This window comes from Neofelis nebulosa, chromosome X (genome assembly GCF_028018385.1).
Source record: "Neofelis nebulosa isolate mNeoNeb1 chromosome X, mNeoNeb1.pri, whole genome shotgun sequence".
Lineage (NCBI taxonomy): Eukaryota > Metazoa > Chordata > Mammalia > Carnivora > Felidae > Neofelis > Neofelis nebulosa.
Genome location: NC_080800.1, coordinates 110,558,881 through 110,580,719, shown reverse-complemented (window position 1 = coordinate 110,580,719; position 21,839 = coordinate 110,558,881). Strand labels below are relative to the sequence as shown.

At 44.7% G+C, this 21,839-nt stretch overlaps 1 protein-coding gene across 1 annotated transcript in view; it reads left to right on the top strand.

Moving 5' to 3' along the window:
- Positions 1–21,839, top strand: part of GPC3 (glypican 3) — a 422,633-nt gene that overhangs the window by 17,577 nt on the left and 383,217 nt on the right. Inside the window, exon 2 of the mRNA XM_058714569.1 lies at positions 16,198–16,359. Within this exon, the coding sequence (XP_058570552.1) occupies positions 16,198–16,359 (162 nt within the window). The remainder of the gene's footprint in view (positions 1–16,197; positions 16,360–21,839) is intronic.

Sequence of the window (21,839 nt, the reverse complement as noted above, 5' to 3'; positions counted from 1 at the left end):
TATCATTATCTCCCCCATTTTACAGACGAGGAAACTGAGGCTTGGAGAGGTTTAGCGACTTGGCAAAGGTCAAATATTTTCTGACACGAATTAAACTCAGTCTGGTCCCAGGGCCATGTTTCCAATCACTACTCTTGTGAAGGGCTCAGCATCTTGGGGAATGACTCCCCAAACCAGTTTTGAGAACTCAGTATGTGTGGGATGCTGGGGATCCAACATCAAATAATTTAGTCATGGTGGGGGCGCCAGACGTGTAGACCGATGAGGACCACGCATGGAGGGGTCTCCAGATCTGTTGAGGGGAGGAAGGAGGGCATGGGAACGGGGAGCTGTGGCGTGAATCTGTGGGAATTCCGTGTCCTGAGGCAGCTCAGCAGCCTGGGGTCCTGGGCATTTGATTTTCCTGTTCAGTGAAGGTCATCTTCTATGGGTTGAACTGCCTCAGCGATTGCATCAACCTGTTTCCATCCGGGCCCCGGCTGACTGTAGCGTCAGCTGCCTTGAACCCAGCACTGCTCAGACATGCAAGGTCGGCGCGGTGCGGGACCTCACCGGCCCTATGGTTCCCGTGTCACAATTTCTCTCTTATTGGACTTCTAAGAAAAAAAAAACTAAATTAAATGAGGCAGATGTTCCTGAACCAAAGTGCTGTGGTCTCGAGAGCTGGTGGTTTTCTGAAGGCGGGTCATACAAGACTGGCGCCCACAGGGAGACCCCGGCTCCGGGTTTGGTTCGTTTAGCGTGAAGTGGAGCCCTCGTAGCGCCCCCTCTTGGAGCCTACGCTGGGCTCCGGGGAGCTCTGTGTCCGCATCACCCCCTGCTTGACAGAAGAACGAAGTGACTATTAACAGTTTGGGGGTTTTTCGGTGAAATCGTGGGAATGGAAGAGAAATCCCCAAATCACCTGTTTGGGCAATTTATTTTTGTTTTTCATGGCTACCGAAGAAAGCAATGAGGAAACAAGTCACTCCTGAGCCGCACTGAAAAGTCCTTTATGTGCGGGGGCCCCTGGGTGGCTCAGTCAGTTAAGCATCCGACTTCGGTTCAGGGCATCCTCTCACGGTTTGTGAGTTCGAGCCCCGCATCAGGCCCTGTGCTGACAGCTCGGAGCCTGGAGCCCGCTTGAGATTCTGTGTCTCCCTCTCTCTCTCCGCCCCTCCCCTGCCCACGCTCTGTGTCTCTCGCTCTCTCCCCCTCAAAAATAAACATTAAAAAAACGTCTTTTATGTGTCGCATTCACAAGTTAGCTTTTCCTCCACTTTGGGAAAAGTTTGGCTCAGGGTAAGGTGGACTCGCCAATGTGTGTGAGTGAGAGAGAGCGAGCGAGAGGAACCATACCCTTTAGCTTTCTTTTTTAAAATTTTTTTTCAACGTTTTTTATTTATTTTTGGGACAGAGAGAGACAGAGCATGAACGGGGGAGGGGCAGAGAGAGAGGGAGACACAGAATCGGAAACAGGCTCCAGGCTCCGAGCCATCAGCCCAGAGCCCGACGCGGGGCTCGAACTCACGGACCGCGAGATCGTGACCTGGCTGAAGTCGGAAGCTTAACCGACTGCGCCACCCAGGCGCCCCCATACCCTTTAGCTTTCTATCTCAGCTTCCCCAAAACTCGTCGTGTCTCCAGGCTTCTTACAGCTGTTCTGCAATGGTTTGCTTGCCAACACCCTCCCATGCACTTGCTCCTTCGTTAAATCTCTTCCACAGAAAGGGGTTGCCACCAAGCCTAGACTTCGGTGACGTGCAGGAGGAGGGCCAATTAGTGAGGATTTTGATTCCTATTACGTGCGGGTGCGGGGAGGGGGAGGGAACTCTGTCCTTCCCAGTCCTTCAGATGCTCAAGTTGTAACACAGCAGTGTGTCGAAGATGTATAAAATTAGCGGAGCATTTACACAGCTATTCCCCAAGATGGCATAAATGCCACAGCACTAGAGCATGTCAGTGTAGACGCTGAGATCGGCTGAAGGATAGGAAAAAGGAAAAGATCAATCACGTTGCTTCTTGGGGATCAAGAGCGAGTGTTTGATTTTCCTCTGGTTGCGTTTTGCTCAGGCGCAGTGTGTATGTTGTGCTAACAAGGCAACCGACTCCCTTTTCCACAGGTTCCTATCGTCAGGAAAGGGGAACGATAAAATAGAGGGCACAGATTATTTACAGTGGCTGAGAATGTAATTACAAGGTGCAATGGCTTGAAACTGAAATTTAGGTTAGCCATTAGAGCTGGGAGAAGCATCTTAACAGTAAGGGCAATTGGGCATCGGAGAGATTTGCTTGGGAGCTGGTTAAGCAGCATCTCTAGAAGTGCCGAAGACCAGGACAGGTGTAATGTGGAGACAGACTCCTACCACATTCAAGGTTGGGCTGGAGGCCCAGACCGATAGGCATCTCCCTTTGTTGCCTGGCTCTGTTTGTGACTACCTAATTGCTAATAGCTCGAAAACGTTTCTTCATGTATCCAAAATATACCTGGTTTGTTAAGCATAAGAAAACAGACTTCCTGAAATACGGGCCAAGGACTGAGGCGGGATTAGGATTTTTTTCACTTCTGTAAGGCTTCTTTCTTCTTATAATATGGGGCTGCTGTTGTTAAAGTAACATTTGGGCTCTGTCTGTATGACTTTCTCAGGGCTGACCCCAGATAAAATTTGGTTTGGGTCTCTCTCTCTCCCTCTTTTTAGAGATAAAGCACGAGTGGGGTAGAGGGGCAGAGAGAATCTTAAGCATGCTCCATGCTCAGTGCGAGCCCAATGTGGGGATTGATCCCATGACCCTGGGATCACGACGGAGCTGAAATAAAGAGTTGGACGCTCAACGGACCGAGCCACCGAGGTGCCCCTCTTTTAGCTTTTAAAAACATCTTTCCCCTCACCCCTACCCGCGTGGTTTGGGTTGCCTCCCCGTTCCCTTCTTTCCCGTGCTGGACAAAAATCCCAAGTAAACTCTTTAGCCTTGAGGTATAAGGAGATTACTCAAGGAGTGCTGCACTCAGAGACAACACCTGAGGAAATTGCCTAACCAGAGTACTAACTCACCCATGATGAAACATTTAGATATTGCCAGGCAGATACTTGTAGGTGGGGTAGAAGGAGGGGGGCAGGTGTTAGTTTCCTAGGGCTGCCATAACGGATCGCCTCAAATTTGGTGGCTTAAAACAACTGAAATTTAGTCTCTTGCAGTTCTGGAGGCCAGAAGTTCAAAATCAAGGTGTCAGCAGGGTGTCAGCAGGAGGGAGGGGTCAGCCTCCCTCCACAGGCTCTACGGGAGGATCCTTCCTTGCCTCTTCCAAGCTTCCGGTGGCTCCAGGCCTTCCTTGGCTTGTGGGCTACATTGCTCCAGTCTCTGCCTCTGTCTTCACACGGCCTTCTCTTCTCCGTGTCCCTCTCTGTGTGTTTCTTGTAAGGACACTTGTCATCGGATTTAGGGCCTACCTGATTAATCCAGGATGACATCTTCTTGACATCGTTAATTTAATTACATCTGCAAGATCGTTTTTCCAAATAAGGTCATGTTCACAGGTTCCAGGGCTTAGGACATGGGCATATCATTTTTGGGGGACACCATTCACCCCACTACAGAAGGAGAGCTTTCTGGGCCTCTTTAACCACACCAATACATCAGAGATGTTCACTCTAAGGAGAACTTACTCCAGGGAAGCTGAAAGTTGGTTGTAAACATTCAGTGTGTTTCCTGAGAGGGATGTGGGTAGGAACTGCTGTTTAACTTGTTTTCTAAATGGCTAAATTGAGGACCAGAGGAGTGAAATGACTTACCCAAGTCACCGTGGATCAGAAGTAAGAGTTCTGGGGTTGTCTGGCTGGCTCAGTTGGTGGAGCTTCTGACTCTTGATCTCAGGGTTGTGAGTTTGAGCCCCACATTAGCTGTAGAGATTGCTTAAAAATAAAGTCATTCATTCATTCAGAGCACACCTGTGTGCGAGCAGGGGGAGAGGCAGAAAGAGAGGGAGACACAGAATCCGAAGCAGGCTCCAGGCTCTGAGCTGAGAGCACCGAGCCTGACGTGGGGCTCGAACTCACAAACCGTGAGATCATGACCTGAGCTGAAGTCGGACACTTAACCAACCGAGCCACCCAGTGGCCCCAAAATAAATCTTTTTTAAAAAAGAAGAGCCCTGAAATGGAATAGGAGACCACATATGTTTTTAACTTTACTGATTTGAGAGAGAGAGAGAGAGAGAGAGAGAGAGAGAGTGCCAGCGAGCATGTGGGGGCATGCGTGAGCAGGGGAGGGGCAGAGAGAGAGGATCCCAAGCAGGCTCAGTTGTCAGTGCAGATCCTGATGCGGGGCTTGAACCCACAAACCATGAGATCATGACCTGCAGTGAAATTGAGAGTCGGATGCTCGACCAACTGAGTCGCCCAGGTGCACCAGGATACCCCGTTATTCAGCTTAGCATTTATGTCTTGACTCATGACTCCTGTTGAATTGGTTTTCCCTTAAAGAATATGTGGTTTCTAAACCCTTTAGCTATGGGAAGGCAACTGTCGCTCGTTGCCCGCCTGAAGAACCTTTTTGTAGGTGATGGTATGCTTTCAACCTGCTTTAGCTTTCCACCTAGTCTTTGTGGTTTGTTGAAATGTCAGCTGCAGGGAGTTTTGGAAGCCAGAAATAGCTGTGAAGCAAAAGACGGCTGTTTTAGGTTCGGGCATACAGAGTTTTAGGGACAACTTGCATGCAGAGTGGTAAATACGTGGTTGTCACAGGTGAGACATTCCCTGAAGAAACGCTGTCACACTTGCTTATGACGAAAGGACCAGTTCTAACATTAATGGCAGGTGACGACTTCGGTGTGTAAAGAGATCAGCGAGTTAGAGGATGGCCTTCTTGGAAACACAGTGAAAGGTATGTTAGAGGCCACCAGGTCGAGTCTCCTATCTGGTGCAAGAGTCCCTTCTGTGGGGTCTCTGATAGTGCTACCCAATTTATGCTTCGGTGCTTCAAGACGAGAGGAGCTTACTCTGTTCAGGAAGCAGGAGCTCCGTGCTGAGTATTTGTTCATTCCTTCAACAAGCATTTATTTTTTATTAAAAAAATTTTTTTTAATGTTGTTTTATTCTTGAGACAGAGACAGAGCATGAACAGGGGAGGGGCAGAGAGAGAGGGAGACACAGAATCCGAAACAGGCTCCAGGCTCTGAGCTGTCAGCACAGAGCCCGACGAGGGGCTCGAACTCACAAACTGTGAGATCATGACCTGAGCCGACATCGGATGCCCAACCGGCTGAGCCACCCAGGCGCTCCCTTCAACAAGCATTTATGGAGTATGTCCTATATGCCTGGCACTATGCCATGTTAGGGAAGATGGCCAAGATATAGTTCCTGCCTACAGAAACTTCCAATTTAATCGCAGGAATAAGAAAAGTATACCAATAGCTATAAAAATGCAGTATTAGAGGTACAAAGCGTGCAGGAAATTCCGAGTTGACAGCTCTTGGGGTTTATTTGGTGGGGAGGGTAGCTGGGGCAGGGAAGACCAACATTATGAAAGAGATACTTTATGGATGAGAAAGTTTTAATAGCTGAAGCTAGGGGAAGAGCACTCCAGGGACAGAAATAGCATGAGCAAAACAGGGAGGCTGGAAATGGAGCCATGGGTTTGGGACACATGAAATAAGTTTAATTTAATCCTCAGCCATGTTGAGAAGTAGGTGTTATTGTCCCTATTTTATAGATAAGGGAGCTGAGGCTCAGAGATTAAGTAACTTGCCTAAGATCACATGGCTGTTAAGTGAGGTTCACCCTGTGGTCTGTCTGATGTCACATGTCTTCCTTTGCCACTGTGTGCCATCCCATCAGGAAGCTCTCTGCAATTAGTTAGGGTCTGGAGACAAAGGAGTATGTATAAAGGGAATGTGGTTATTACACGGAGTGAAGTGCTGTAAGGCTGAGTTGTTGGCCTTTGCCTTGGCCCCATATCCATGTTCATGTATAGCCGAGTGCTGTTGATACACCTTCCTAGAAGGGCAGAAGCAGGTCCTTTGCTTTTTTTTTGTGTGTCCTCCCAATGCCCAGTCTAGAATGGGCTCAGTGGCTATCGCTTGATCTATAGCTGGGGAACTTAGACTCTCAGATCTGAAATTACCTTAGGGGTCATCTGGTCAGGCCTGGATTCGAGGAGGTATTTGATTAAGTCACACAGCTGATTTGGTAGCAGAGCAGGTAAGAACATTTTAGTTTTGGTAGGGAAGGGCTCTCCCTACCCCCTGTGTGATTTCATACACAGGGGAAAGGGCTTAGTGCTTAGATGGAGCCTAGGGTGTTGAAATTCTCAGCTACACTTCAGGTCTGCATATTTGAAGATTGTATCTGAAAAATAAAAATTATACATCTCCTGAAAGATGAGATCTCAGCTACTTATCTGAGTAGAATAACAATTAGTGAAGGAGTGACTCAGGGAGACAGGAGAATTGCCTTAGTTTAGTCCTTCTGGCAAAATTCTAAACTACTAAAAGATTTTTTATCCCAACTGGCATTGTTCTGCAACCCAATTTTATTTTATTTCGGTTTTTTCTTCCCCGTGTCTAAAGAATGTGTGTGTGTGTGTGTGTGTGTGTGTGTGTGTGTGAGGGAGAGGGAGAGGGAGAGGGAGAGGGAGAGGGAGAGGGAGAGGGAGAGGGAGAGGGAGAGGGAGAGGGAGAGGGAGAGGGAGAGAGATCTTTATTTTGGGCTCTAAGGACTCTTCATTCATTTCCCCTGGAATACTGCTCTTCTAAAAGTTGCTCTAGTAACATCAATTAATCTCATCTAGTTCCTTTAAAAATGAACTCTCTTGGGGTGCCTGGGTGGCTCAGTCGGTTGAGCGTCTTACTTTGGCTCAGTTCATGATCTCACGTCTTGTGGGTTCGAGCCCCGCGTCGGGCTCTCTGCTGACCGTACAGAGTCTGCTTCGGATCCTCTGTCCCCCTCTTCTCTCTGCCTCTCCCTCTCTCTCTCGCTCTCAAGAAATAAGTAAACATTTAAAACTGAACTCTCTTGAAGTTCTGGCCTTGATTCCAAGTCAAAGGGGAGTGCATTAGGCCCAAACCTCAGCAGGCCCCGTGAGATACAAAGAAGACTCTGTCAGGAGTCTTTCCATCCAGGAACCTAAGTCTGGCAAAGATAAGCCAGGCAAATGCAACCATGATGCAAGTTAGAGTGAGAAGTGTTGATCTTTTTAACTTTCTTCCCCAGCTTTGCTGAGGTATAATTGACTCCTTTTCATCTGGCCCTGGCCGTCCTCCACGGCCCACTTAACCCGTTTTCACACTGCTGTGCCCTTGCTCCATTTTCTTGAAGGGTTTTTAAGAAGGAGAATGATGTGATCAGAGACGTACTTGAGCAGTTATCTGTCTGGGGCTCGAGTGTAGAGGCGGGAAGGCCGGTGGTGGCTGTCCAAGTGAAGAGAGGTGAGGTGACGAGGAAAAGGTGGGAAGAGGGGAGTAACGAGGGATGTTTACAAAGTGGAACCGGTGGGATTTAGCGGCCTTTGGCTACAGGGGCTGAGGGGGAGTGAGGGGTCCAGAATGACCTAGAGGTTTCTAGTTGGTTTGGAAGTCCACTTGCTGGACAGGGACTGTGTCCTGTTCATCACCGTACTCCTCGGGTTGGGCCTAGTCCCTGGCACAAAGTAGACATTCAGTAAATGCTGGAGGAACAAATTGTTCACCAGTTTGGCAGGCCGAGTGTAATCAGCGAATTTGTATTCCCAGAGCACATGTTGACTGCTGGTTGGGAATGTGGTCCAGAAAGAACCTGTTCGTGGGAGAGCGCAGTCGTCTAGGGATTCAACCTTTACCGGGCATGAAATAATATGCAGTTAATTGACGGTTGGCAGTAGAGATAAAGGTAATTCATTCGTTAATTCTCAGGCTTAGAGAATGGCTTCTCTCCAGGGTTGCTTTAAACTCCCAGTACGCCAGTGTGGTAGCGACATTTTGGCCTGCCTTTTACAGAGGCAGGGTCTGTGGTGGCCCCAGGCACGATCTTTGATTTAAAGCCTGAGCTCGCGATACCCAGGTGCGCCCTCTGCAAGGTCATGTTCTTTCAGGCAAAATAACAGAAGGGTAACCTTCAGCTGGGTTCCCTAAGATGATTTCTTCCACCAGCAATCGTCACTTTCCCCACTGGTTTCAAATGCAGTCATTTCTTTCATCTGTATTCCTATCTTGATTAGTGAGAAATTAATGAGCGTGTAAGATTTGATTTAGATAATGATTAATTAGGGGAAAAGGCACCGTTCTAATAGCAAGTCACTATTATATGCTAAGGAAATTAGTTAATATTTTTGGATGGCAAATTGACTTGTCCTCTGTTTAAAAAAATACCTTTTGAAAGAGTCTGATATGTTTTTTTGGTTCATTAGTAGAGTAACCTGCACTTAATCCTTTGGATAATTTTAATAGGCATCTCTCACTTTCCCTACAAGTCTGGAAGCAACCAGTTTTGGATATCAGTCATTCTTCTGCTTAATATTACTTTAATGATGATATTACATCACTATTTTTAGCACAGTGTACCTTTGTTAGCAAAAAAAAAAAAATAATAATCCGCCGTTCATAAAGCAGACCTTGGCAATGAAATGTGTCAAATCGTCATATATATATGTATATATGGAAAAGATTTCAATTTTCATTGTTACTGAGCCCTGACGATTCCTCCTCTTCTGTTGCTGTTTGAATATGTTTTATCTGTTCTTAGGAAAGCATAAGGATCAAGGTCTACGTGAATATTACGTCTGTTCTCTAATGTGTTTTCTAATGCGATTTTTGACAATTTATAGTCATTAGTAAAATTGCAGTCTAGTAAAATAACCAACATGTAGAACACAATACGTAATTAGAGAATTGGTGGGCTGGAAGTGACCTTGAGGGGTTATTTAGTCCATTCCCAATTTCAGGCCATAAGGCTCATCTTCCTACGCAGCACTCGTCGCCTGTTTAGGCTTTTGCTTGAGAACCAATAGTGGTCCTTTATTGTCTGTGGGGTCAAGCCCACAGGCTTTTGTCTGCATTCAAGGTCCTTCACATTCTGACCTGATAATCTAGCTATGCCCCAGATTCCAGCTTCTCTTCAGGCAAATTAGTCTTGCCCTACTACACTGCTGGGGCCAAACCCATTTTACCCATTGGCCTCTCCAAATCCTTCCCATCTAGCTCAAACCCCACCGCTCCTGGAAATTTCCTTTGGCCCCTAGAGCCTCTGGTGAGCATTCACTTATCAAGCAAATGTTGTCAATAGCACATATTTCAAAAATCAACTTAATTGAGATAATTTACAAACAATAAAATACACCAGATTTGAGTGAAGGATTTAATGAGTTTTTACAAATGTATATAACCATGTAACCACTGCCCCAATTAAAATAGAGACTATTTCCATCACTTCAGAAGAATAATACTGCATATTTTGTCACCTAACCATGTACCAACTTTTACTGTTGTCTAGCTATTTTTGTGTGAAAATCTGGTCTCTTAGTGTGAGTTTTGTATTTGTTTATTTTAATTTTACTTAACACATATTGTGCCAAGGAGGCTAAGAGTTTTACCTGCGCAATCTCACTCAATCTTTGCAATAACTCTGTAAGGTAAGTGCTATTGGTGATCCCATTTTAGAGATAGGGACAAAGAGGCATGTGGAATTTAAATAACCCACCCTTGCTTCTTCCAATTAGGGACAGGGCTCAGGCCTGGAATGGGGTCTCTGAGTGCATGTGTGAGCCTATGACTGCAGGGCAAAGGGGGACTGAAGTCCCAGTTCAGGGGAGGTGGCCAAGGGAGACCAGGGGCAGTCTGAAATGTCAACTCCTTGAATGGAGCCGAAAAAGAGCAAGAACTGGGCCCAAATGATGGAGGTCAAGAAAGCAAGGCCACGGGTAGCCAAGCCGAAGACATCCCGGACACGAGAACACATCAGGAAAGAAAGAGCCTTCTGTGGTCCACCTGCATCATGGCCTCTGGGAGGGGAAGCAGCCGGTAAGGGCGCCCCACTTGGATACACATGTGACTCATCCTCCAGAGGAGAGCTACCATAACCCAAATATCCCCTTTCAGTTGTAGGATCCAGAACCAGACCCAGTGTGCAAGCAAGACATTGCCTCCAAATAATTAGAAATGAATTACTTCATAGTTCCTTCAAGTGAGACACGTGTTTGTGTATCTTCAAGTTGGAAATTGATTTTTGTGGTATCTGAAAGTATTTTTTCCAAGAGCAACATTAAGCACACAGATGTAAAATTTTCAGGGTCATCTGTCTCCACTCTCGTTGTAGATCAGAGAGACACAGAGTTGTTGTTGTTGTTGTTTTACCTGTGTTCTTGATCTGTACCCTCATTAATTCAACACGATGTGCGGAAGGCTGAATGGGATCGACAGGGCATCCCAAGGAGATGGGTGTCACTCTCTGCTCTTCAGGAACGAAAAATCTAGGAGAGGAGATTATAGTATGAAGGTACTTTTTAATCCTCCAGAATAAGTGGGAACTAGCAGCCCTGTAATGACTTCAGTTAATTTTTTTTTTTTCAGCATCTGGAAATGCAAGTTATTAAAGCTCCGAAGACTTCAACCTTTCGGGCTCATTTGAATAGTCAATTGCTAAGCCTTTTCCTTATCTCCATCCCAGGCTATATTGCTTGTCTCTATTCCCATTTCCCTGCTAAATTCCACTTTTAGATAAAAAATGTGAGCACCTCTTTGATGAGTATGGCCAACAATTACTTTTCCTTTCCATCTAATAAAGGAGTTATTTCCCTTTAACCTTCTTTTGTTCCAGACATTCTTAGAGAATGCTTTGCTACTTACTGTGCCTTCTGTACGTTGCATCTTATTTCTTGAATTGGCCTTTCCGCTTTGATTTATTCAAGTACCTATCAGTTCTCCATGTACCCACGGTGTACCTCCTTACTTATTTGCCCTTGGTTACTTTTTATTCATCCCACTTGAGATTTGGTTTCCAGAGTAATTGTTTTGTTGATGAGGATTCCTCTTTCAATGCTTTCTCTACTTTCAGTTTTGGTGTTCCGGTTTTGCTTCTTTCATGCACCTGTTCATGCACTGAAATGGTTGTGTTTCGTTATTGTCATTTCTTGTAGGCATGTCTAGCTCTCCTGGCTTACTTTGTTCCTTATGTTCTCTTGTGCTAGAGCTTATTTTAAGCTGGCCTGTGAGTTACATGAAATTTACTTAGAATGTTTTTCCCTTTGGCGTATATTTCACTCCTTCCTGGTTTGCAAATCCCAAATTAGTGTTAGTTTATAGGTGTTTTATTTCCCCAAATATGTAGCTAACGCTTAGCCCCCGGATCAGTTGTATTGGCTTATTGATTAACCAGGCAATGATAACTGGGAGGGAGGATAAATATTGCTATGTGTACATGTCTTATATTTGGATATAACCTACACCTTTCTTTATGATGTCTGACATGTTTTTCCCCTAAATACTCACTTGACGTTTTAGTCCTTTCAAGATTTTCAGCTCAACTAATTCTTGAGGTAGTGGGAATTTTTACAATGATAAGACTTGACCAACCCAGGGAAGGGATACAGTATTCAAGCTCTGCGTTACTTTATGAATGATCACATAGCAAAGGCAAACAAAACTGGTGTCATGGTAATTCGAAGAGGCGGTCCTGGGTTTCGGTAGGTACACCAAGTGGTAATTTGTTACCTTCTGAGATCTAAGCAGCTCACGGCGTTTCACAGAGAAAAGATTTGAAGCCTCGTTATTTTATGATTCCCGCTAACTAGCTAGAGCTGGTGGAAGTAGGAGCAGTGTTAACAGCTGCCCTGCCAAATAAACACTGCTGCTCCTGAAAACTGGAAGTCATCACCAGTGGAAATTCAGAAACACAAAGGAGTTTATGTATGACATTTAATTTTATGAATGTATTCAAATACAGATATTTTATTTTTATTTATTTATTTTTTTAATGTTTCTTTATTTAAAAAAAATTTTTTTTAACATTTATTTATTTTTGAGACAGAGAGAGACAGAGCATGAACGGGGGAGGGACAGAGAGAGAAGGAGACACAGAATCGGAAGCAGGCTCCAGGCTCTGAGCCGTCAGCCCAGAGCCAGACGCGGGGCTCGAACTCACGGACCGTGAGATCGTGACCTGAGCCGAAGTCGGACGCTTAACCGACTGAGCCACCCAGGCGCCCCATAATGTTTCTTTATTTTTGAGAGAGACAGAGACAGAGTGCGAGTGGGTTAGGGGCAGAGAGAGAGGGAGACACAGAATCCGAAGCGGGCTCCAGGCTCCGAGCTGTCGGCACAGAGCCCAACACGGGGCTCGAACTCACGAGCCGTGAGATCATGACCTGAGCTGAAGTTGGACGCTCAACTGACTGAGCCACCCAGGTGCCCCAGATATTTTATTTTTTTTAAAGTTTATTGATTTATTTTGTGAGAGAGAGAGGGGGAGAGGGAAGAAGGGAGGGGCAGAGAGTGGGGGGGCGGGGAGAGAGAGAGAATCACAAGTGCTGACAGTGTGGAGCCTTGACGGGGGGCTTGATCCCAATGACCATGATATCATGACCTGAGCTGAAATCAAGAGTCAGATGCTTAACTGACAGAGCCACCCAGGTGCGCCATCAAATCAGATATTTTAAACACATATGACTTAGGCATCAGTTTACCCAGGAAGCAAATAAAGCACTGATAAGTGGACAGGAACTTGGTATATGGAAAACACTTGCTACACAGCATTTTCCCATCTATACGTGTGTCCCAAACCAACCTTGCTTAAATCTAGTTTAGCCACTCTTCCCGAAGGGGGCTCTTTCCCTTCGTGGTCCAGTAAACTGCATCAATTTCTACTCCTAGAGTAGCCTTATGTTTTGTAACCTCGTGTAGAAAGAATACAGTGAGCTAGAACTAGCTCTCTTTTCTTTTTCAGAAGACAATCATAAAGACTTTAAGCTTAGATCGTATTTAAAATCAGCTTAAGGCTTGTACATGAGATTGACATTTATGGGAGATAAATCTGAACTCTGTGTCTCCAGACCCCAAATTGTATTTTGACACATTAAATATCACCTTTCCATCCAGTGCTATAAATTGCAGTGCGGGATTCGGTTTGGTGATATGTATTATCTGTGCTCTCCATTTCCTACCTTTGTCAGCAGCTCCCTTGACGAAGGGGAAGGGGAGAGCTTGGAGTCAATACCCTGGACTCCCGACAGTGATGTCATGTGAGGCAAAACTTGATGAATTTCATTCCTAAATTAAGAAAATAAAACTTGGACACGTACATTAAGGTCATGATTAACTGGAATTCCTGGGGAAATACGACGTAATAAAAATAAATTTTCTGGTCACTGAGGACTAACTTGTCTCTTACTGCATACCACCCCCCCCACTCCCGTTTTTTAAAACCTCAGTTGTTGCAAAGCTGCCTTAAATGTTTCTGCGTATGCGTTTTAGCCTTACTTCATTAAGATTGGATGTTTCTTATGGAACCTTACTTTGCCAGGGTCCTTACAGGATGTTGAGGGAGCCTTCCCTCTGTCCCATATACATGTTTGGTCATCCTGGCTAACTATGTTGCTATATTGCACTCAGTACCTATGCATTAGGTATATATCTCTGCTGATCCCTTTAGATAGTAAGCTCTTTGGGGTAAGGGCCATGTCTCTCTTGTTCAAAGTGGTACCTCTCCCATGTAGCACGGTGCTTGGCACATAGAAGATGAGTTAGATTGAGTCCTCTGAGAAGCAGATGCCAGTAGGGCAGTAGATGTAGAAGGGATTTCTTGGGGAAAACGCTTGTGACGGAAATTGAGCAGGATGCTGAAGGATGCTGGAAGAGCCCTCGGACTGTGGTGCGGGGCTGACCCAGCTGAGGAAGGAGGGAAAGAAGGGAGAGTGGGAAGAATCTTTGATTGCAGTACAGTTTTTTTTTTTTTTTAAAGATTTGTTTCAAATGTTTATTTTTGAGAGAGAGGGGTAGGGAGCAAGCAGGGGAGGGGCAGAGAGAGAGAGAGGGAGACAGAATCCCAAGCAGGCTCCACTCTGTCAGCACAGAGCCTGATGGGGGGGCTCGAACTCATGAACCGTGAGATCATGACCTGAGCCGAAATCAAGAGTCAGGCTCTTAACCGACTGAAGCACCCAGGTGCCCCAGCTGCAGTGCAGTTTTAAGAAAGTTTTGTCAAGGTCAGTGGGGAGTCCTCGAGCCCAAACCCCTGTCAGCAGAGTTCTGTGTCTCACAGGGCTTAGCATCTTTGTTGTGCTCAGTCATCGGCTGGGAGCAGCCTCTAGGGATTACTGCCGGGATACGACATGGTGGTGAATTCAGACTGTGGCAGTTGGGACCATTTGTCGGTTACACTTCATGCAGCAGGGGATCTGAGATGCACATTTTCGTGGATCTCAACAAAAGGATCTCAACAAAAGCTGATGGAAGGGAGAGTTGGAGTACAGTGGGAGTTGCAGAAGAGGAAGGAGATTGGATTTAATATTCATCGAGCCCTAATATTTGCTAGTATTGGTGGAGTATATAAAATCAGGGGACCCTCCCTCGTTTCCTTCACGTCTCCTCAAATGTTACCTTACGAAAGAAGCCTTCCCTAACTACCCTATATAAATAGAATTGTCCCTGCATCTGCCACCTTCCCCATCTCCCTTACTTTGGTTTTTAAACATTAAAAAAAAACTAACAGCTTTATTGAGGTATAATTGACATACAACAAACTACACACATTTTAAGGGCATAATTTCGACACGTGTACGTAGCCATGCAATAGTCACTGCAATCAGAATTATGAATGTATCCATCACTCCCCCAAATTTCCTCACTCCTGCCCTGTCCCTGCCCTCTATCCCTTCCCCAACAGCCACTGAACTGCTTTGTGTCACTATAGATTAATTTGCATTTTGTAGACTTTTGTATAAATGGAAGCATAGAGTATGTAATTTTTTGATGTGGCTTCCATCACTTGGCATAATGTTGCTGGGGTTCACCCATGCGGTAGCACATATCCGTAGTTTATTCCTTTTTATGGCTCGGTAGTATTCCACTGTATGTATATACCACAGTTTGTTTTCCCTTGCTTAATTCTATTTTGTCTGTAGTACTTACCACAACTTCACTATGTGTGTGTGTGTGTGTGTGTGTGTGTGTGTGTGTGTGTATGGGATACACAAAGTTCAGTGGGGTTTTGGAACTCAGGAGAACAGTGAGGGCTGGGTTAGGGAGTTCAGCAGTCACATGGGTATAGATGAGATCATGCGTGGGGGAGACGTAGAAAGAGGGGGAGGGTCAGTGACATTAAAGTGACAGGCAGAAGAAGAGGAGGCAGGAAAAGACAGATAAGAGTGGCCATAGCAGTAGGTGCCTGTTGGGGGGGTGGGGGGGGCAGGGGTGGATAGGTTCACTAAAACAATGTAGGAGGAGAATGTTTCAAGAAGGAGATATTGGTCAATGAAAGATCAATTGATCTGCGAAAGATCACATTGGACGAGGACTAAGAAGAGGTTCCAATTCCCTCATTTTAGAATAAGCGAGGAGATGATTCATTTGGCAAATTTTTATGGAGCTGCAAAAATAAAAAAGCATTGTTCGTCATAAATGAAGTGGCTCAGGATTTCAGAGGTCAGCACTTGAACAGAGCGAGAATGTTTTAGTTGTAGGGGAGTTTGATGATTGTCTGAATGTGAATATTGTCCTCTGGATATTTCGTCTCTGAATCTTACCCCAGACCTTCAGTTAAAACAACAACAGTAAAGCTTTGATAGGATATTGATGTTTTAATCATTTATCCCCAAAAGCAACATTGGGTTGGCAGACATACATTTCATTAGGAAATCATAACTGGAATTTTGAAAATTGCTTCTTGGTTGTGCTCTCATTCATAAATTATAATCAAGAAAAATAAATTGTAGGGGTGAAGATTAATCTTTTAACGGACAAATTAAATATCGGTGTTCAATGACGTATACTTGGTGCTGTAAATTAGTTTATGCAGAATTTATGAGTCAAACCTAGGCAATTAATTCTAACGGTTATTCAAAAAGACTCAGTCATAAGGATAATGAGGAGAAAGCAGGGATCAGTTAAGATAAACACTAATTTTGAAAAATCAAGATTTTCCTGTATTTAAAAAAATGCATTCTTTGGCCATGTTTGCCACGTACGTGTGTGTGTGCGCGCGCGCGCGTATGTCTGACATTCTGCTTACTGAAACATGAAAAACTTGTTTGTTTCAGGATCAGATCTGCAAGTATGTCTCCCCAAGGGCCCAACATGCTGCTCAAGAAAGATGGAAGAAAAATACCAACTAACGGCACGCTTGAACATCGAACAGCTGCTTCAGTCTGCAAGTATGGAGCTCAAGTTCTTAATTATTCAGAATGCTGCGGTTTTCCAAGGTGAGTTCTGGGGATCGTCTTAGATGTGCTGCTCAATGGCATCATTCTTTGGGCACTGGGCTTTCAAATGCTAAGTGTAATTTGTAAATCACCATTCCAGCATTAATGCTTGATTTAAGAACCTCCCAGGGAGAGATTCTGTTTAAGGAAAACCACAGTTTTTAGAGAAGCTGCGTTTCACTCTTTGGGAAGGCAGGTATTCTAAAAAATCATTGTCCAAGGACATTCTGTTTACCTGTATGCAAAGGCTGTAAGTCTCCACAGAAAGAGTAAATGAGATCTTCTCTCTAAGAGCACTTAAGACTTGTTTAAAAAACAAAACAAAACAAAAAAAGTTTACTTGAGTACCAGTTTTCTCCAGGAGTGGCTTAGATATTTGTGGAACATGCCTGAACTCCTTCTGACCACTGGGGCCATTTCCATAGAGATGGGGAACTTGGTTTGAAGGCCATACGTTTTCTCATTTGTGTGAATGGTTACCTTTTCTTTCTTTGTGAGTCTCAGTTCTCGCTACACTTGCGTGTGGCTGTAAAGGAAGCTGATGTGGCATCGCCAGAACGGGTCAGGAATCCCACTTCTCCTTGCTAACTTGTAGGACTGTCACGGCAAGATGGAGAGTACTGCCATTGATTCAAAGACCCAGCTAGGGACGATGGTGACAACGGTGGTAATAGAGGTACTAAGCACTTAGCAGCACATTCGAGGTACTCTTTCTTGTAAGTGCGTTATGTGTATTAACTCATTCAGTCTTCACAATAACCCTATGAAGTAAGTATCACTATCAGCATTCCCATTGAATGGGTAAAAACCCAAGGCACATCATGGTTAAGTAACTTGCCCAAGGACACACAACTAATAAATGGTGAAAGCAGGATGTGAACCTAGGCGACCTGGCTCTTACAGTCCATACTTTTAAGCACCTCAGTATGCTGCCTCCTGGGAGGGGAAATTACTCACAGATATTAGAGCTTTCTTCTATCTTTCCTTAGGCACATGGAATCCGTGCCTTTTTCTTGCTCTACAGGGAATCGGGGTCAGATAGAAAAATAACACTTCTGGGGTGCCTGGGTGGCTCAGTCGGTTAAGCGTCCAACTGCACCTCAGGTCATGATCTCACAGTCCGTGAGTTTGAGCCCCATGTCGGGCCCTGTGCTGACAGCTCAGAGCCTGGAGCCCGCATCGGATCCTGTGTCTCCCTCTCTCTCTGCCCCTCTCGTACTCATGCTGTCTCTCTCTCTCTCTCTCTCTCTCTCTCTCTCTCTCAAAAATGAATAAACATTAAAAAATTTTTAAAAAATAACACTTCTGACTACTTGATATTCCAAAGTGTTAGATTTATGGTGCCTGGATAAGGATTAACCTCTGAATTGTAAGGTGGGTTGATTATAGCTTATTTTGTGTATTACAAGGAAGTTTTTAGAATTAGCTAAGAAAATTATTCAAATTAGCTAATAAAGCATACATTCATAATAGTTTCTAGGGTCAAAGCCTCAGGGGATGTTGGGTTGATTATATGAAGTACAGTATATAAGCGTGAGGTATTTGTTAACTTATTTATGCAGTCAGACTCTCGTGAAGAGTTTGTTGAGACTAACAATTTGGCGAAAGAATGAATAATTTAAACAGATTTTAAAAATGCATGTACCATTCATGTACTTCTTAGATTGGTTTTGGAGCTGATCTGCCGGCTGAAAGTGGGGTGATAAAAAGTGATGGGACATGAGAATTGGGTTGAAACAGAGAGCTGAATCTTCCTCTTTGGGGTGTCAAGGTGCTTCTCAGAACAGAGTATGATTTGTTTCATTCTCAGGATAACCAGGCCAACAGATGTTATCATACAACCATTAGCTGGCGGAAGTGGGTGTTAGAGCAATCACACCGATGTTCTAGCATGCAGGGTAGCGGACGTGGCTGTCCATCTGAGGGCCTTGGGTGTCAGCTTCCCTATCTCCGTCCGGTCCTGCATTTTACATATTGTGTTTTCTAGCCCTGGAGCAGCACAAGACTAGGAAGAAAGGAAGTTCTGACCCGATTTTGATTGGCTTAGCGTGGAGGATGAACACTAGTCATGTGAACAGAGGCTGGAAAGTGGAAAGCGGGGGCAGCACCTACTAGTTGTATTCTTTCTCTGTCTCTGACACACACACACACACACACACACACACACACACACACACACGTTATTTCAATTTTTTATCTTGTTTCATTCTCTTCTCTTATTCTTTCCCTGCTTCACATTTAGGGAACATAAACCCCATGATAAAAAAGAAACCATGGTGCCAGACCTCAAGGCAACGATGCCGTGTTTCTAGAAACATTACCCCCAAATTCTTTCTATAAGAAACATTGGGAAGCACAGGACTAAAATCAGGGACTGCCGCGAGATGGTGTATTATGGATTGCTAAGAAGAAGAGGGCAGCCTGTTTTTCCTTACAATTACTTACTATTCTAATTAATTTAAAAGGGGAGAGCACGGTTGTTTTTTCCTTAAAATGTACTCAGTCCCCAAGATTCTGGCAGACCAGATCATTGCTCTAATACTTCACTCATATGAAATTTGACGCAAGCTATTTCCTCCACCATATGAAGTTGAAGAAAACTCATCTTGATACTGGCCTAGATCCACAATCTCCTTAGGATTCCTTCGCTAGTCCACACTGGGGGTATTAAAGCTGTGAGCGCTTTCTGCAAATATGTGCACAGTTCCACGAGCAATCCTTACTGCCTTGATGTGGATTTTATGTCTTCGTTTGCAAGAAGCCTTTGCCCTCATAAACGAGCCTGGGGCCCTTTGCTACAGTGGTTGGAGTGCTCTCTTGCTAATGTTGTTTTGATAATGATTGAAGCGTTAAAAAAAAAAAGTTGTTCTTTATTTTCAATCTTTGCATTGCCTCGTTTCCTAAATTTAATTTACTTGGATGTGCTTAGTAAAATGGGGCAGCAGAATCGTTTTTTGTTTCTGCTTAATTAATTCTTTTTGAAAAACTCCACTAAAAGATTTCCTTTTCTCTTTTTGTTCTCCCTTACCTAATAATAATTACGACGATAATAATAACAATAGTGGCAATTTATTAAGTGTCTACTATATGATGCTTACTTTCACATAATCCTCTCATGTAATTTTCCCCGAGGCCCTCTGAGGTCCCTACCGTAATTATCTCCATTTTACAGATGAGGAAACTTGTTCTTAGTATGCTTGACATGAAACAAAATTAAGAAGTTGTGGGGGGGGGGCGCCAGGGTGGCTCAGTCTGTTAAGTGTCTGCCTCTTGATATCGGCTCAGGTCACGATCTCACAGTTCGTGGGATCAAGCCCCGCGTCGGGCTCTGTGCTGGCAGTACAGAGCCTGTTTGGGATTCTCTCTTTCTTCCTCTCTTTCTGCTCCTGCCCCACTTGGACTCTCCCCCTCTCTCAAAACAAATTAATAAACTTAAAACAACAACAACAAGAAGTTGTAGGATTTGTGGTCCTTGGGAAGAACGCCAGGATAGAATTCTGAATTTTTCATCCTATCTCCACCACCGCTACACCTTCAAGCCTGGAGTTTGGTTTTCTTGGCAGAATTTCCTTATAACCTTCCAATGCGTGCTATCAGGAAGTACTTGGGGGTATATTCCTAGGTGTTTTCTGCATGTTGGATGATTCCAGTCTTCCCCAAGGTGCCACTGACTTTGAGTGAGACCAGACTCTTCAGCTTTTCTGGAAGTTGCCTAACCCACAACTTGAACGGGCTTCACCAGAGGGTAGAAATCGTGGTCAAGCAGAAAACATCTGTGTGTTCCTAAAACACCATGGATCTCCTGTCTAGGTAGCTGAAAGCTCCTCGGGTCACCGTTCAGTGCCCACTACTGTTGATGCATGGTCTTTACAAGCTTGATTTTCTAGCTTTCTAGCCGGTGGTAAATAAGCAGTTAAATGGAAGGGTTATAGAAGATTGCCAGAGGGAGGTACATACGAGCAGGAAGAAGTTACGAGTGACAGTAAGGGTGGAAGACATAAAAGTAGGCTCACGAGCTCACTGAACGTGGCAGTCCGGAGGGCATTCAGGAGAGGGGTATATCCTACCTGCCTCAGTAGCCCCTGTATTATAGTAGGCCCGACAACTGATGTCCATTGCGAATCAATAAAGATCAAATTATTTTCCCTGTTTTTTTTTTTCCCCTCCACATTTTCCATTTTAAGTGGCTAAAAAATATATATCGAGGGGCTGAAAGGCAATGGAAAGAGCACTGGGCTTGGAGTCCAGACATCTAAATTCTAATTCTAATTCTGTTTTTGGAAGTTTTATGCCCTTAGGTGGTTATTTCGAGTCTCTTAGCCTCAGTTTTCTTACCTGAAAGATGGGGGATCGTAATTACAATCCTGCTTACCTCATAGGGGCGACGCAATGTATGTGAAAGTACCTTGAAAACCGTAAAGCAGTGTATGCATGCATTATTATCTCGCCAGCTCACTTAAGTGGGCTGCTCTATCCCAGGTGATGGCAGATGAATGGTGCATCACCGTTCCAGACGTTAGCCTAGATAAAGCTGGAGGTCATGATGTCACTCACCTATTTTGGCCACCTTACAGCTTTAGCGCACAGGTGAGGGAGCCCTTAGGTAAAGTAGCCTTTGAAAAAGGGGTCTATTCTGTGCATTCTTAGATGTGAAGCTGTGCTGTTTGAAATGGCAGAACTGCCGGGAGCAGTCCTTTTTGTCAGCTTCCCGAAGCCTCTTCTCTTCTGGCCCCTATCCACTGTATTTTACACACCAACAAGCGGCTGGATCAGGAAGGGTTTGTGGTGTTCAGGCCATAAGTGCTTTTCCCAGGCCATCTTCTTAATTGCACCGTCCGCGCCACCATATCATGGCAGAGAGAAGGAAAATGGGAGTCAGAGTTTAGAGATGTCACATGGATCTTCACCCAGTGTTCTGGTACCTGCTTTCTAGAGGGGAGATGAAAAAGAATTCTCCACATGGTGGGGGGGTTGGCGACAGTGTTTCTGTGCTGCTGTTTCTCTACTCCCGTGTTTTCCATTTCCATCTGCTCCTGGCAGTTCTTACACTTTTTTTTTTCTTTCTGTCAGATCCCTGTCTCTCCCACTCCCACTAAATAAAATTGACCTTGGTTAGAACACCCTTTTCCATCAACTCAGAGCAATTTCTCCAGTCACTTCTGCTTGAAATAACTGTTTAGGGACATTATTCAAGCAAAGCTTTTTTCTTTCACAGTTAATATGTGACTAAATAATTGCTTGGATGTTGATAAACATGTTTTTGAGATTCAATCATTTGTTAATTTAGTTTTTATAATGTTGTGGGGGGTTTTAAGGGAGCACCGAGCCATTTTTCTCCATTTCGCAATGTTTCCCCTTGACTAGGCTGACAGTTCTCCTGCTCATGCTCCCGCTCTGTGCCGGGCCGAGCCCCACCGAGTCCCCGACTCGGGCCACCGGCCATTCTGTCACAACCCTTTCTTGGTTGAAAATGACCTATG